General features: G+C 35.8%; 1 protein-coding gene across 10 annotated transcripts in view; it reads left to right on the top strand.

Moving 5' to 3' along the window:
- The window catches only part of VPS13B (vacuolar protein sorting 13 homolog B), a 480,344-nt gene that overhangs the window by 153,913 nt on the left and 309,402 nt on the right, over positions 1-17,029 (top strand). For 8 of the 10 annotated variants that reach the window (XR_008464637.1, XM_054189533.1, XM_054189532.1 and 5 more), the window contains exons 18-19: positions 169-303; positions 1,135-1,305. Coding sequence is in view for 9 of the 10 variants with exons in the window: in XM_054189533.1 (XP_054045508.1) it covers positions 169-303; positions 1,135-1,305 (306 nt within the window). In the remaining variant the exon portion in view is untranslated. Of the gene's footprint in view, positions 1-168; positions 304-1,134; positions 1,306-2,759; positions 3,395-12,805; positions 16,946-17,029 lie in introns of those variants that run through there. The other 2 variants (XM_054189541.1, XM_054189540.1) reach the window with 2 other exon arrangements.

The raw sequence follows: 17,029 nt of genomic DNA, 5'->3' as shown, positions 1-17,029 counted from the left end.
ATACAGCATTCTCTCACTTCCCTTTAAAAACTGTGAACCACGAAAAAAATGTTATAAGAACATCTAAAGTAGATAATTAAAGTATAATTAAGTTTAAATGCCTTGGTGAAGGAATATAAAAATATTTAAATTCAACAGGCTAGTACATTTGCAGTTTTCTTTTATTAGGTGTGAAATCTAAGAATCCCCTGCCAACTCTTGAGGGCTCGATCCAGAATGTTGAATTGAAGTACTGCGGCACATCATTGGTCAAATGTGCCTCTGGGACCGTGGGATCAATAAAAATTTGTGCCAAAGCCCCAGGTATGTGCAGCTGGACCATGTAAAACTTTATTGCCTGTATAGGAGAATTGGCCTTGCTTTTTACAAGGAGAGTTACTGAAACAAGAATTTACTCATTGTTCCTATGAATCAGAGAGGTTTTTTTGTATTCTTTCTGTTTTGGGGTTTTTTATTATTATTGTTAAGTGTGCCAGGATGATCCAGTCTGGCCCCAGTATAGTCAGTTTTTACACCGAATAAAAAATAAAGATGTTGGGTTTTTTTCTGCTGAGACAAATATTAATCTAAAAGCACTGAAGAAACTGGAATAACTCTGCATTTTCATGTTACGCAGAATATTTGCACTTTGTTTTATTTGTGGCAAATTTTGATGTATTCTGTTTATTGTTTAATATCTCATTTTCCATCAGTGCTGCAAGTATGTATTTTGCTTGTGAAGTTTTTGAGGGCTCTGTGATAAATAATTTTTAAATTTCTTAGAATTTTTCTTGAAGAGCATGCAGGAACTTTTCCGATCAATGCTTATGATCTCTTCATACGTAAAGGCAGCTAATGTCAAGAATATTAAAAATGTAGTGTATTTAAATCTAAATAGAGTTCCTGGTGATTTTAAAAGATATTATTTTGTAAACTTGAGATAGAAATTACTATTTTAAAGAGAATGGATTACTTTATTTGAAATCCTCCTGGATGTAAAGACATTTACGAGATAACATTGAGGAAGTTGTTTAATAGTTTATAGGAGATTGCTCTTTCTGTTTCCTCTTTTAATTCTTACAATGTTAATAGCTGTTCTCTTTGGACTAGTGAATGTTTATGTGTTGAAAATTTATCTTGTTACCTTTATTTTAGGTGATGGAAAAGAGAAGCTGATTCCTTTAATTCAAGGCCCTTCTGACACCAGAGACTTACATAGCAGTAAATGGCTCAATGAGAGTAGAAAGCCAGAATCTCTCTTAGCTCCAGATTTGGTAGCCTTTACAATCCAAATTCCACAGTATATGGACTACTGCCATAATTCTGGTAAGTGCAAAACTCTTGTTAAGCTGGTATCGCATTACATTTTTCCTATCCAATGTAATTTTCAAAAGAGGGGCTTGATATAAAATGTGCCAAATGCCGAAGTATCTTTTTCACATACTGCACACATTATAACTTTACTTTAGCTCACTGTGAGACACAAAAACTAAAAGCAGCATTTTGATGTGTGTCGTCTTCAATAAGGAATGCTTCACTGACTTTGGTTGCCTTTAAAATTATTTATACAGAACTTTTTGTAGACTTCTCTTTTGGGGGCAGGATCCATGTTGAAAATATTAGTTCTATCCTTTCTTCCCTGTTGGGTCGAGCTTCTTATACAGAGTTGACATACTGAATTCAAGATGGTTCATATAAATTTGCAGCGTAATTTATAATAAATTAAGAATTTGCTTCTCAAAATTTGTTAATAATAAAAAGGTAATTTTTAAAATGCTACAGAGCATACATTTAGTGTCGTCAAACTTGGTGGTGTGGTGGTTTTAAATGAGAAACAAGTTGATATATTCAGGGAGTGGCTTGGATAAATTTAAGGGTGTTAGTGAGTTTGTGGGCATAAATACTCTTACCTTACATTCTTATGGTTTCTGTGGGCTTTAAACAAAACATTGGTGTGTTTTAAGCAACACTGCCAATTTTGAAATGTATCTATCTAGTTTAAAGTAACTGTAATATAGTTTGTGAAATATACATGGATCTAGGTTTTGCTGTCAGTATGGTGCATTTTAAAAAAAAAAAAATCATTCTTTTGTGTTTTTAAAAGTTTATCCTGTTGCAATGCTAAGAGTGGAATCAAATAAGGGAAAAAAAACCAACCCCAAAAGAGCATCTAGTTTAAGGAAAGCAAAAGAATTAGCTGACTCCAATATTATGAAACACAAAAATAAAATGAAAAGTGTGCTTTTTTTCTCTAACTTTTTCACGTGTAATGGTTGTTGAATGTCATTAGTCTGAAAAGTAACAGTGAATTTATTACCGTCTTTGTAATTTTTATATGCATATGTAAGCAACCTTTGATTCTTATGCAAAGTAAATATTTGTGAGCACTGTGCACTCCAGCAGTTGTTAGGTTATTTTTTCAGTAACTGTACTTGTATGTTTCTTGGAGAGCATCATGTTGAAAATGTTTATGGCAGTGGTTTTATAACAATTGTTTTAAGTTCCTGCCCCTAAAACATTGCTGAAAAGCAATTAATGATTCAACAGTCTCCAAATTATTCAGATCTGTTTTTTAAAAAAAGTAAAAATCTGTTGCACCTGTTGTCTCACTTATGTAGCTTTTAAGTGTTCATAATAATTATATTTATTACTATTACTGCATTTTCTGCCATTTTTGAGGATCTCTTCAGTTTGTCTGATTTTTGTCTTAGAATATTAATTACATTTTAAAGGAGCTATGCATACTTACCTATATTATAGAATTATTGCTTTTGTTACAGGTCACAGTGTTCACCTACATTTCAGCTCATCAGTATTATGACAGTCCAATTAGATAGTAGAGAGCACTTGATAGGTTGTGACAGGAGACGCCTATGAGAATTAAGGTACTGACAAATGAAGTGCTGGCCAGACTCATATGCAGGGACTTTAAAAGGCAGAAAATTGGTTTGTAACAGACGAGTGTCTGTGGTACCTTTTTTGTAGATGAATGGAGATTCATTTAAAATGCTAGGATTTTTAGAACTGAAAGTTTACTGGACACTTCACCCATGCCCCCAGAGCCTCAGGAAAGTTGTATTGGTTCTGTGTACTCGGTGGCAGTCGCTGCCCTGCGTGCTCAGGCTCTGCCTCTGCTTCTCTAGGTCTGTAAGGTGGCACCTGGGATTGATGACAAACGAGAGGGAGAAGCTGGCTAGTGTGTTAAAGCTTTGGTCCTGGTAAACATGAAGACTAGTGTACTACAAATGATTTGGGGTGTTTTGGTTTTTTTTAATATAAATTAAACTAGGAAACAACAACGTTTGTCATCTCAGGTTCTATACAAAGGATGGTGGAGTTAATTAAAGCCTTTGCTTTCAAATACTTGCTGAAGGAGCTGAGGCAATTTAATACAGGAGATATGGCTATCCTTTTCATTACCACTCTGAAAGCTACATGGAGAGAAAACATGAAGTGATTTGAGAGCATAAAAATACTTTTGCTGTCAGCTGCAGTCACTTCTGGGAATTAAGGAAGCTATACTGGATAATTTGACAGCAAATTCAACTTATGCCTCAGGGGAATGAAAGGGTTGTTTAAAGCTGTACCACTGGAGATGATTGTGTAGTACTGAAGTTGTGCTGTTTGAGACATTTGTCCTCATAATGTTAGATACAATGTTCTGGAATAGGAATTTGGACTACAGCGAATAGTGAAGAGAGTAGTGCAACCTGCATGTAGAAAGAATGAAAAATGCTATCCAGGAGAGATGAGAAAAATCATCTAGAATTGTTCAGTGTTATCAGACTGCTGGAGATAAGGCCAGGATTGGCCAAGTCTTCTAACTCTGCAAAGTGCATATACAAATAGCTCTCAAAATACACACATGATTACTCGAAAGAGCTAAGGGGGCAGCAGTTCCAGCTTGGTGGGATTGGATAAGTCATCACCCAGCAGTCGGGTAAATTCAGTTTACTTCTCCCCGTGTACAAGGATTCAGAAAACGTTGCAAACTCAATGTCAGCGGAGCTGCTGGTCACAGTGTGCAGCAGGGCAGGGCGTGCACTGGAGCTGTACAAAGCTAGCGAGCTGCAAGTTAGCCACCTCCATTAAGAATGGGATGATATAATATCTTTTTGTGTGTAAAACCAAGAGAAGCAGTTGCAGGGGAATTTCTATGTACTCTGGAAGAATCTTGGAATACAACACAATGCTGATGCAAGTGTCCTAAAATTTTTTTGTTTACATAAAAATTAGTAAAGGAAGAATAACTTATTAATTCATTATGCTCCTGTGAAGTTGAATGGAAAACAACTTGGTCTAAAATCAAAGCAGTTGTTTGGATACATAATGCCAAGGAAGAGACTGTGAAAATTGCATGAGATTCTTGAATAAATCAGGGTGTATTTACCTGGAGAACAAGTAGGGCGTCTTTCCTCCTCCTCTCCTTCTCAAGTCAGCAACTGTCTACTGTCTCTGCCACTCGAATCATATGATCCGGGGTGACCAGGATGGTTGAGCATTTGCTTTTACTGCTGGTCTGTAGGTGGCCCTACAGTGATTGACTGCATAGTTACAACTTGAGTGATAAAGTATTTTACACTAGTATTTTATTTCTTGCTATTTCACTTGTTGCTGCTGAGAGGAAGGGGGGAAAAAAAACGGTTCTAGGAGGTCCATACTGCATTGAGTATAACCAGCAAAGGAAAAAACTCTATAAAATGTAATTTCACGAAGGGCAACGTTAAAGCGTGTGATATATAGCATATACAGGCAAAGTAAGTATTATGTGTAACAAGTGCATATCCTGGTGTTTACTTAGCAAGAGTATTTTACTGTTTGGTGCACAAAGTGTCGTTAGCACAGTGGAAAACCGATCCACCTATGGCGAAGGAAGTATTTAGGGACACAGAACATGATTTTGCTTAGTCCTTAAATACAAGTCTGCATGCGGGTGCTTTTAATTTTGGACACACTTGTTGTATGAAAAACTGCCCCAGGTATCTTGGTGCGTAGTTGTAAAAATCAGTGGATATTTTCCCCAGTCGTTATCTAAACTGCAGCATACATAATAAATACAAGAGAGGAGATTATTCCATTACCCCAGGGCTTGGGAAGGTCTTCTTACTGCTTCTCTGAACTAACCCTGGCTTTATTAGCCCTCGGAGCAAGCTGCAGACCTTGTTTGTTTCACCTGGCCTTCGAGAGAAATAGGGAGATTTCAGAATGAATGCTGGTGTTAGTATTTAATTATGAGCAGCTGTTGAATAGATGAGGTGGGCTGATTAAGCTCTATTTGGTTTGCCATATTGAATAATTGGGAGTGCCTGCACAGCTGGTGTATGGGGAAATTTATTACATATAAATCAAGAGGAACTAAAACAAAAAAATACAATTAGTAAAGTTTTCTTTGAGGTTAGCTTAAATATTCAGTAATGCAGCAGTGAAATAGGGAGTCAACAAAAGTACCTGTATTAATATCATGCTCCTATATGGTAAATTGATACACCCAGTGGGGCAAAGTAAGAGTGAGAAGGCTTCTCTAGTTTGTGAAAGCTACATGAAGGCTGAAGAGCAAGTATTCAGCATTGTAAAAGTTGGTAATTTCTCCTTTGTTATTTTCCTTAAACTTCCAAAGATTTTCGGATTTTTTTCTCTGCTGCCAATATTTTCTAAGTTTAGATAAGATCACTCTATTCTCTCCCACTCCCCTCAGTAAAGGAAAAATAATTTGTGAAGTGAAAATATTTTTAAGACTGAAGAAATCCTATCTTCAGACCTGACAAAAGTGCTGTAAATGTTGTAACCAGGAGGAATTTTTTTTGCTATCATAAAGGAACGGATTTTAACTATTAGAACTTATTTGAAAGGAGTTGAGATATTTTACATATGTTTGTTTTTATGCATACACACTATGCACGTTATATATGCCCCCAACTCCCCCTTTCTTGCTGTTAAAAAAGCCTGGCATTGACATATTTTTTACTTAATTTTGACTACTTAGCCTGGGGATACTGCAAAGTCTGGATTTTAAAGCTGGAACAATGATAATTTTTATGTTTTCAGTTCTAATTTGAGTGAGTAAATAAAAAAACCCAAACCTTGTAAAAGAGAATTTGTAAACTAATTTGAAGTATTTTGGAAAGATTTGACACAGTGGATGAGTAAAAACGCTTAATATATTGTAGTAATTAAAGACAATTCACATTTGTGGTTTGGGCATAAATGTGTAAAAATTATACCCATCTATCTTATTACATTTCCTTTTCTCTCCCTGAGGATTTCACTATGTACTTTATCTGTAATTGTTGCCAGTTTTCTATCAAGTTCCCACTGGGCTTCTGGTGCAAAAAATCTTATCCTCTCGATGACAGAGCTTGCCTGAATGATTTCATGCTCTTAGCATTTTTGTTCACGGGAATTAGGGGCAGAATGTAACTGCAGCTGAACATAGCATCTATTTTTGTAATTTTGAAGTTTAGACTCTGTTATTGGAACTAAATGAAGAGATGCAGGTGTTCTCCAGTTCAAGTCCTTTGGGATTTTTTGATGGTAGATGCTTGAAAAGAAAATGCATGTGTTTCCAGAGTCAAACAGCAGCTGTGGACAAGGATTTATGTTTTTCTCAGAACTTTGGGATTTCAAAATGTTACATTTAATCACATGCACAGAAAGGAGAGCAAATGTTAAAGATGTTACATATAAAACTAGGGGACTGATCTTTTTACCATACCAACTAGTTGTGGGAATAGAGGAACAAAGTGATCTTTAATCTTAATATGAACAATTTCAAAAGGATTATGATAGTTGCCAGGACTCTGGTCTTTTGAGAACTGTGCTCTTGCAGCGCACAACATTTATATCCTCTTAATTGCTTTTAAAATCTGGCTTATTCTCATATTTTGCCTTGGAAAAATAGGAATGTTAATAGTATAAGTTACTGAAAACACAGTATTCATGTAGTACTTATGTTGGAGTGAATTTAAATGAAACGTTGGAGTGAATTTAAATTCACATAAGTATACATTTTTAGAAGTTTTCTAGTAATGTCCTGAAGTTTCCAAATTGGGTTAAAAATAGTAGCTCAACTGCCTGAACTGTGACGCTAGATTTAAAATTTTTTCAAGTTGCAAAACTTATGGGCAGAAGTATTTTGTGGTAATGGAGTTTTCTCCCTCCCTTTTTCTCTCTCTTATGACTTTGAAATTAGTTTATTGTAGTAAGCAAAATGTCTGGCGTCTTTGAATTTCATCACAAATTCAAGTGGGGGCAGCAGATGGTGGTACTACTCAGCCGTTCAGGACCGGAGGATGGTGTGGGGAAGAGCAAGTTGGTAACAGTGGTAAATGTGAGTTAGTTAATATCTATCTGAGAAAGTAAATGCGTCTTTTTAAATGCATTTAATTTTGGACATTTTACCAGCTTGTGTGTGCTCCATCCTCCCCCGTTACCCTCACAGCTCAATGTTTTGTGCACTATAGCCATGTGAAGTATCAAATATTTTTCCAGACCTGATCACCTCTCTGTCTACTGTCTTATGTATTACTTAGCACTTATTACTTTTTCCAAGAGGGAAGTAAACTTGTGCTCAAGCACAGTCTGTTACTCTACTGGCTCCAATTATAAATGTCATGTCCATGGGAGTAGCATCAGGGAGGGACATACTATATATATACAACGCTAACCAGATTAACATTATTTACAGTGGGTTCCATAATGCTGGCAACTGGCAGTAAGTTCTGGTTATAGAAAGGTAATTGTGCAATGCAGGAATAGGGCATTTTGTTCAACTTCCCATCAAGTAATTCTGCAAATCCTCTTGGGGGAAGAGGTGTTTTCATCTCTGCATACATTGCATTCAGTTTCTCTCAATATGCCATCGACCTTTCATCAATACAAGCAGCCTAGAATTTTGAAACTGGAACTAAATAGGATTCTGAGTTTTGTAAAATGATATTTGAAAAACTGATATAAAAAAAAAAGCTACACTCAACAACTGAAGATTTGAGCTCTTGAGTGGTGGGTAATATGGGGTATGCAGGCTTTAAAGTGCATAAAGGAAATCTCCCCACTTTCTCTTTAAACGGAGCATAACCTAGAAAAATCTATAAAATTAACTAAAGAAAATGAGTTGTTAAAAAAGCCTTTTTTAAAATTTTTAACCTTTTAACTCATTAAATGTGTAAAAGTTAGGGAATGGCAGATATGAGATTATTTCCGCTACCTTTATTTTGTGTGTATGCCATGTGTGTTCCATAGGATTTCTATTTACTTACAATCTGGTGTTATCAAAGTGTTTCATTTGGTCACCAAAGTCATGTTTAACACTTCTGGGATGAAAAAAAAAAAATCTACATGTGCATTCGAGTGATGACTTCTATTTCCATAACAGTATAAGATAATGTATCTGTGCTTCATATATTTATGAAAATGCATGCACGTTTTCCGCTTGTGGCATCTGGAAAAGCATTATTCAGCAAGGTGACTAGATACTGATGGTGCAGAGAGTTTTGGAAACGTGACAGGCATATGCCCTCAGCAATTGCTGACACATAGCTTTGGACATTGAAATCTGTTTTTAATTGAGAAAATATATGTTGGCCAACATATTGGGATAGCTCCTACTCACTTTGAAAAAATGCCATGGGATCTTTAACTTCCATTTGGACGCTTCCCAGACATGGGCATAAGGGACTGTAACTGTTTACTTTCAAATGGTGTTTAAACTGTTTCCAGGTTTTATAATTGAATTATATTGCTCTCACTACTGCTACGGTGATATAAACGTTTCTTATAAAATGGCTATTTCTTGTAATGAAATGCTAAGTAGATATCACTAAAAATCAGTAGACTTTTGGTGGTAAAATATAAATGCACTTTGAGCGGGTCAATTTTTGTTTTTCAAATTTTAGTAAGAAGTGTTTAAATAACATCTTACTGGACGGAAATATAGCACACTTGGTGAAAAACAGCATTAAATGAAGTATTTCCTTTATTTTTAATGCAGAAATTATGATCTAAATCTATATTTGTGTGCAAACCTAAATTATTTTTTCTCAGTAATTTTCACACTTCAACTCCGTAGTAGGTTAAAAAGAAGCTCCCAAGATTCCAATGTTCTGGTTATAATACACACAAATTGTACTAACAGTCTCATTTATATGGTTTAGGATGCAGTCGTAAATGTGCAGAGTGAGTATTTAACCATGTTATCCCCTTCCACCCAAACTGTCCTGAAGTTCCCACAGAAGTTCCTTTCCATGAGGTAACAAATAGCCATTTGTGGTCACAAAATAAAGTTACGCCATTACCAAGTGACTGAATACTTAGTTTTATGTAGAAAACAACATTTCACAGCCAGTATTAGACAAATGAGGTTAGAATCTTAGCAGAATATTGATATTTTTTTTTTTTTTTTAAATTCAACCAGATAACCCTGGTGATAAGTCCCAAGCTAAGACATAGTCCTGTAGTTGACCAAACTGAAAATGATTTTGGACAGATTATTTTTAAGGTGTCCAACTTTAGAAACATTTAAATTAGTTTAGTTTCCTTCATGGGCTGTGAAGCTTCTCAAAATCAGTTTCTATTTTTATCAAAAATCTTCAAACTGTACAGACATTAGTACTGCGGGAACAATTAGTCACTTTTAACCTTTAGACCAGTTAATCACTTCTGTGCTGTATGAGCTGATTTCATTTGCCTTTTACCTGTGCACTGAAATAGAAGTAATACGTGCAAGATACTCATGTGTGTACTTATTGTGTACAGTAGCAGAAATACTTCAAACTGATACGAGGAAAACAGTGCACTGTGTAATTTTTCAGTTCCATTTAATAGCTAAAATTACCATACTTATATAGGATGTGAGCATTTAATATTGAGTATCTCTATCTAACAGATTTCTAAGTACACCAGCTTCAAACACAAGTACTGTATGTTTGAGATCTTGACATTCTCAGTATCACATGGAGTACTAAATCTGTTTGAGAAATGCAGTGATAGGATTATAGTGGATATATAGTTTAATTAAATAGCTAAATATTTTTAATTCTTAATTTTAATCTGATTTATACTCTCCAGTAGGTGAAAAGGCATTTTGAAAAGGAAAAACCAATTTATTTTTTTTCTGAAGTCGTGTCTGAAAGAGTATTCTAGGTGTTGCCCTAATCTTGCAGCTGGTTCAGTTAAGGCACAAACATTTGCTGGAGCAAAGTACTTTGCTGACATGAGTCCTGAGTTCCAATTCAAACACTCTTCTGCTGCTAATTGTTGATGTTGAGGTCCATTTACAGCACAGCAAATTAATGCAAAGTCTGTTTTTCCCAATTCCTGATGTATTTTTAAGATGAAGTAGAAGGATCTGGAAAAAAATGAAATTGTCATTTCCCCCCAAGAGATTTAGAAAATTGATTCTTTCTGTCTGTAAGCAGAACAGCAAATCATTTTGAGGTCATACTATCTGAACTTAATGAGAACGTTGCATGGCTGTGCACAGGAGAATGGGTGCCCTGACAATGAGAACTGAAGGGATGGGGAGTCGTGAACAAACATGTCAGCTCTTACAGTTGGCGCAATAAGAGTCTGCCTGCATCTGCCAGCTCTTCCACTCTGAGCCCGTGAGTGTCATCTGTCACTGTACAGCTTCTTGGGCCGTTTGCCTGGGATCGGTGCCAAGCTGGAGAAGTAGCTTTGACTATGATGCCTCATATCCAGAAATCTTGGAAAAATAGCCCACTGCCTGTGTGGAAGGTGGACGTGAAAGGAGTCAGACCGATCGGAGTTTGAGTCACATCTCTCTGAATTTCAGTGTTAATAACTAACTGTCAGGCTAGAGGGGAAAAAAGACCATGTTCTAATAATATGATACAAACCATAAATGAAAATAAATTATAACCTGAAAATTAATGTTAGATACCAGAATAATAATCTGAATAAATCGGAAGCTGACTGCCTCTTTCCATCTCCCCCCTGCCCTCAAAAGTGCCTATGCTTGTTTTATTTCTGGAATAAAACTACTTAAACCATACAGAAACACTGCTTAAATAAAATATAAAGTAAAATATTAGAACTGGCTATCGTAGGGAATCCCCCCACCCCCCAACCACCCCACCCCCACCCCACCCCCCAAAAAAAGGCAGAAAATAATGGAAATTTTGTAAATAGAAAACGGAAAAATATGAGAAGATATGATTGCATCTAGGGAAGCATTAAATGCAGTGTCTGGCTCAACATTAGTGAGCAGGGTTATGGAGCACATGTGGTGGATCATCGCCTCTGGATAGTATTCTTCTCTTCTGTATTAGTCCATGGCAGAGAGGGTAATCAGTAAGATGTAATTAATCATCTTTTAAATAAACTGGACATCTTTTCCTCACTGGGCTTTGCCTAAATTATGTATACAGTATATTTCTTATATTTAGTGTAACTATGTTCATGTTTAGTTGTCTTTTCAATGGAAATAAATTCATGAAAGGGGAATTTGCATTCTCTTCTCCCTCTAATTTTGAGCTCTATTATAATGTCCCTGCTGTGATAAGAGAAAGAGGGATTCTGTATTTAGCAAATCTTCCAAGTCGTGACCTGAAAATTCATGCAAGAAAATTAAAGATGTTCAATATATCTTAGTATTATTTGAAAGATATTTTAGCCCAAGCCCTGTATTAATATTTTTCAGGCATTAAAATTATTGCAAAATGGTTGCTTTGTACGTGTTTGATAGATTCTTTATTAAAGGATAAGCTTAAAATTTATCTGTTTTCTTAAATTTGTGTTTTTAAACCAACTTTTGGAAAAGTTGATGGATACAAAGTGATCAGGGTAATAGAATTTTCTGAAAACAGATGTGTGTATTTTAAAGTGCACAGCAGTGCTTTAAACCATTACATGTCTAAACTAACGAACTAAAACTTTGATGCAGATTGCAGTCAGTTGATAAAATTGTTTTTAGTTAAAAAACAGGAAATAATTAAGGTATACTTGACTATTTTGGAGTTTTCAAAACAGGTGTAATAAAAACATAACAATAATCTTCGTAATACTAATTATATTTAGTGTAAAGACTTTTATATTCATTTGAAGCCAGTAATACTTTTTTATTTCTTCACTGGTAACATACCACACAATAAGTACAAGCCTGTGAAAGGGATGACTTAACACAACTGTTGATGCACTTCGAATGAAACATCTTTATCAAGTTAATACAACAAGCAGTCATGCCCTACTTGAATTACTCATTTATAATGGCTGAGCAGCAGCCTGGACGTGGACTTTGAAATCCTGGGAAAATAAGATGCATGCATGCATTCAAATGTCTGAAGTCTTTGCTTAGAGCAGCTGTAAAATGTTGAAGTGAGATGTCAGCTACTAGCTGTTGTCCACAGTTTTAGTCCTAAGGGAGACGTGATCATTTAATTGCTAACTAAGGTTAGTACTATTTTAATCATTGCATCCTCAGTTCAAGACTTTCTATTTTCAAGAGCCCTTTGAACATTTAGGACCTAAGAATCAGAATATTTATCTGCTTTTTGCACACTTCTAATGCACAGATTATTCCAACTTTATTTTAAGACCTTATTTGTTTTGTTATAATGCATAGACTTTAATTTATATTGTGCTTGTGATAAGGGAGTAGTGATACTATAGATAAGTAAATAATCAAAATAAAGCACATGTATGGGTAGCACTTACGAAAATGCTACCTGTGTGCTCACTAAAGATATAAGAGTGTTAATAGCTGGTAAAAGCCATGTATTAAAAGGACGCCTGTCTCTTTGCACTGTTGGGATGTTGCAGCTTGCACAATCTTTTGCAGATGACTACATTGCCAGGTTCCTTGTCTTCACAGCTTGATACCATGTTTCCTTTGATAAGATAGACATGTAGGAAATGAACTGTTCAACTTTAATTTTTCTTCAAATGCTTGCACAATACCGAAGAGAGTGCATCCCATTACACTTGAATTGGAGATTTTTGATAAGAAGTGCCAGATGTTGTATATCAAGTATCCTCACACTTCCCAAGTCAACAGTACAGAAGTAACCACTCTTCTGTGACTGCAGGACTTGTACAAGCTGCCGTGACACAAGGTGAGTGAGAGCAGGAACTCCCGCTTTTGCTTGTTGGAATAGCTGTAAGGGCAGTGTGAACTTTGTGTGTCACTTTGGAGGCAGACAACAATGGCCGTGTTGTATCTATCCAGGGATACTCATAGTCATCTTACAGCAGTTGGTGAGACTGCAGCAGTGCTTACTTAAAGATGTTTAGAAACTCATCAAGTAGTTTTTTCCTCCTCCTTTCTGTTACAAGTAAAATTAAGATTCCTTGTACTTCGTTTCAGCCTGTTTCCTGGAACAGGGTGTCTCTAACATGCACCATACAAACTTGCTTTTTGCTCTGAAAAATCACTATCTCAAAATCGTGATGGAAGGAGCAGGTGTTTTCTACACAATGGCACCAAATCAATCCACAAACTCAAGAGATTGTGCCTGCCTTCCTGTTAACCAGAAAACTGAAAGGCAAGAGTAATCCACCTTAAAGGTGGAAGTATGATAGTTAAAATCTTCATTAATATTTGTCCAAGGCAGCACTACTAGAGGTATTGGAGATGTAGCCAGGGAGGACAGTATTTATCTTACACTGTTGGGCAAAATGGAACATTTTGGAATGGTTTGCATTGCTCTTCCCCACTGAGGTACTCTAATAGACTGTTCCGATGGGATGATGGAGGGATATTTGCAAGAAGGATTCACTAACTCTTGTAGCCTTTACTGTGGCTTGGCTCCATTTGGCTTTAGCTGTAAGTTTGTCACTTCTCAAATGGCAGCAGCTCAGCTAGCTCAATGGTTTCTGGGTATAGAGGTGTGAATATACTTGAGCAAGTGACTCCAGAATATTTGTTTTTGAGAGCATAGATATTAGTAATTAAGAAGCATACTTGTACAGAAGTGGCATGAGGTAATGCTAAGGGAACGAGATGTTTTTCGTTCATTTTCTGTGAGGTCCCATAGTGAAACACTTGCAAGTGAATGCTGTTATATGGGGAGCCGCTGTACCTTAGGATCAGTTACAGCAGCGTTTTGGTCCTGGCTGTGAGGAAATAAAGTAACACCCGAGTTCCTGCCATGCTTTCCAACATGAGGAGACCATTATGACATAATAGTTTCTTCATACTTATTTTACAAATTTTTACATGACTCCACCTGGCCTTGGCCTGTCATGAATATATGATACCTGCAACACTTTTAAATGAAGTTTGCATGCCACGTTATACATAATAAATGTTTTAGATTATATAAATCTGTATCAATGCTATCAACGTAACTTTTGAGAAAATCAGTATTTTGAGCTTCATATGGCTTCTTTACTAAATTTTTAGTGTGCTCTTAGAAATTAAATTATCTTCCAAAAAAATAGGCTGTACCTAATAAAGCTCTGCGTCACAGCCTTACCCCCATAGAAATCCTAGACAAAAGCTATTAAGTATGGCAGCTTGAAATATGTAAAAGGAGGTTAGCGTCGCTGGTTTTAGTGCAGTAGTTTAAGAATAGCATTACACTTGCTTAGAACAGTAGATGTGTCTTGCATGTCAGTTTGCCAATGTAAATAATATTCAGACTTTTCTAAGACTTTTTAATATGTTTCTTCTGTGAAGTGCTGTTTAATATTTAGTTACTGATAGCATCCATTATTATTGTTATGCTTTGGATCAAAGAAAAGATAAAATAGTCTGAATTACAAAGCATTCTATAGCTGAAATTTTCTGCCTAAGGAATAACAAAAAGTAGCAGACTGAAGTTCAAATTTATATGGTGAATAAGTTTGAGTAGTTTTCTGTGCCATTAGCGGAACAAATTAAACTTTTGCTGGTTGAGTGCATATACCTAAACAGTGTAGTGTGGGAGGATTATCAGCCAGTTAGTCTTATTGGTTTATTGGCAGCAAAGCAGATTTAAACCAAATTTTCCCATGGCAGAGGTACTGTATCAGCAATCCCAGAAGTTTTCCGAAGAAATTTATGAAGTGGTATGAAAGTAAATTACTGAAGAGCCATCAAAGCAAGTATGTTATTAATTGACAATTTATTGACTTCACCCTTACTGCTAGTTAAAAAGAAAAAAAAAAAAAGAGGATTAGGATTCAGCCTACACTTTGAAAGCTGCGTGAGGTCTTTTGTACAATATTTTAGTTAAGCTGTAATTAATTAACTTAATTAAACAAATATTAGTAAAAGAGTAAAAGCACACTTACTCTGATGGATCTATAAAAATAGTCATAAGATCAATGTAAATAAGTAATGGAAAGTGTGAATCTGGGTCTGGTTAGGGCAGAGTGTAACACCAGTTATCTTTGATCTTCTGAGAAACGTAGTCCTTGCTCAAGCGAATCTTTCATAGACCTCACTGACTAATTGCTGAAGAACTGCTGGGTCTTTACCCTTTGGGTTAAGGTCAAAAATATATTGCTTTTTATTGTACTGGACCATTTCTTTGTGCCTAGGTTTAACGTGTTTAATTCAACCAGCATTGCAACTTGCTTTTGTTGTTTATTATTTTACTTATATTAAAAGAATGGGCTAGTGATTACAGTAGATAGAAGCTACCTTGTGTTCATTCTTTTTTCTTCTATTAACTTACTGGTCCTGGCTAATTATTTAACTTCTCTGTGTATTAGCTTGTCTGTAAACATGGATGTTACCATCCATGCAAAATGCGTTGGGGAATTGCCCTAAGAATATTTTCAGACTCTTGCTTGGAAGGTATTATATGAAGCCTGGAATTTTATAGTGACAGTAGTTATATATTAAGTATTAGTGAGCATGCTGTAGAGTTATTAAGCATGTAATATTTGAGATAGGAATTTAATTCCTGCTAATATTATGTGGAAGTGGAGGTCTCCTTAAGCACTAAAAAAAAACCTCCAAAGCTGTTTTTCCCAGATTAATCATGTATAATTTAAATTTATATTTTTTTGTGTCAGTCTTGATTAAGACACGTAGATTTAATGAGAGGAATATTTTTCCTATTACTAATAGGAAAGCCTACTGCATGTATAAAACACATGAACTCTCTCCCTTTCTGCCTTTTTCTGATGCCTGTGAACTTTTTCTGTTGCTTTGAATGGCTGATAAATTGTTTGCCAGGTAGGAGGGAGAATGCTTGACTTTGACTCAGAGAGGAATTTCTTGAGGAAATATCATTCTGAACAGTGTGTCCACAATGGCAGCTGTTACAGAATAGTTTACTTCGCTATCAAGTTTTTTTGGCCAATTTACCCATGAAAGCACTCTCCTAGAAATCTGCTTAATCAGTAATACTGTTTTGAAAATAAACATTGTGTAAGGATCTGTCCTTTTCTATTAACAGCTCCAAACACTCAAAATAAATCGAAGTAATTTTTTTTCAGTCACCCATGATATACTTCCCTTCTTTGATATTGTCAGTTTTACCTACTTTGTTCATGGTACTTCAACTTTGATCTCAGCTAATTGCCATTAAATTCACACCGCTTACTGACTTGGCAAGCCAGAGCAAGTTAATGCTATTCATCATAAGGAGACCAGTTACTTTATTCTGTCCCCTCTAGGCATGTGCTTGTTTGTTTAACAGCAAAATGATTTGAGCAGTTTTACATATGCTGCTCATACATTTTCCATATGAAAATCAATAACATGGCAGAATTCTACAGCTGAAGGTTTTTAAATGTGTTTATTGCTTAAGACTTAGGTATATTTAAAGATATTTTTTCATGCTGTTTCAAATACTGCTTCTATCCCACAATGAGATTTCACACAAGGTATTTGGAGCTCGTCCTTGGGTCGAAGAAGGATTTTTGTCTGTGTGGTGGTACTTCGCTTTTCAAATAAACATGGCTTTTTCCTACTCAAGTTATGAAAATGCATTTAAATGAAACAAATGCAGGCTTTTTTCTAGGGTTATTTTTACTCCCCTCAAATGCCAGAGACTGCCCAATCTTGGGTTAAGAAAAGAGAGAATCCCCCAATTCAGTGTCTGTCCTGGGGCATGCCCACTGTACTTGCCCAGCTGATGTTGTGGTAACTTCTGGGTACTGC

Source organism: Rissa tridactyla, chromosome 2, assembly GCF_028500815.1.
Source record: "Rissa tridactyla isolate bRisTri1 chromosome 2, bRisTri1.patW.cur.20221130, whole genome shotgun sequence".
In the NCBI taxonomy this organism is placed as follows: domain Eukaryota; kingdom Metazoa; phylum Chordata; class Aves; order Charadriiformes; family Laridae; genus Rissa; species Rissa tridactyla.
The sequence above is the reverse complement of the archived record's forward strand: the minus strand, read 5'-3'. Positions and strand labels throughout refer to the sequence as shown.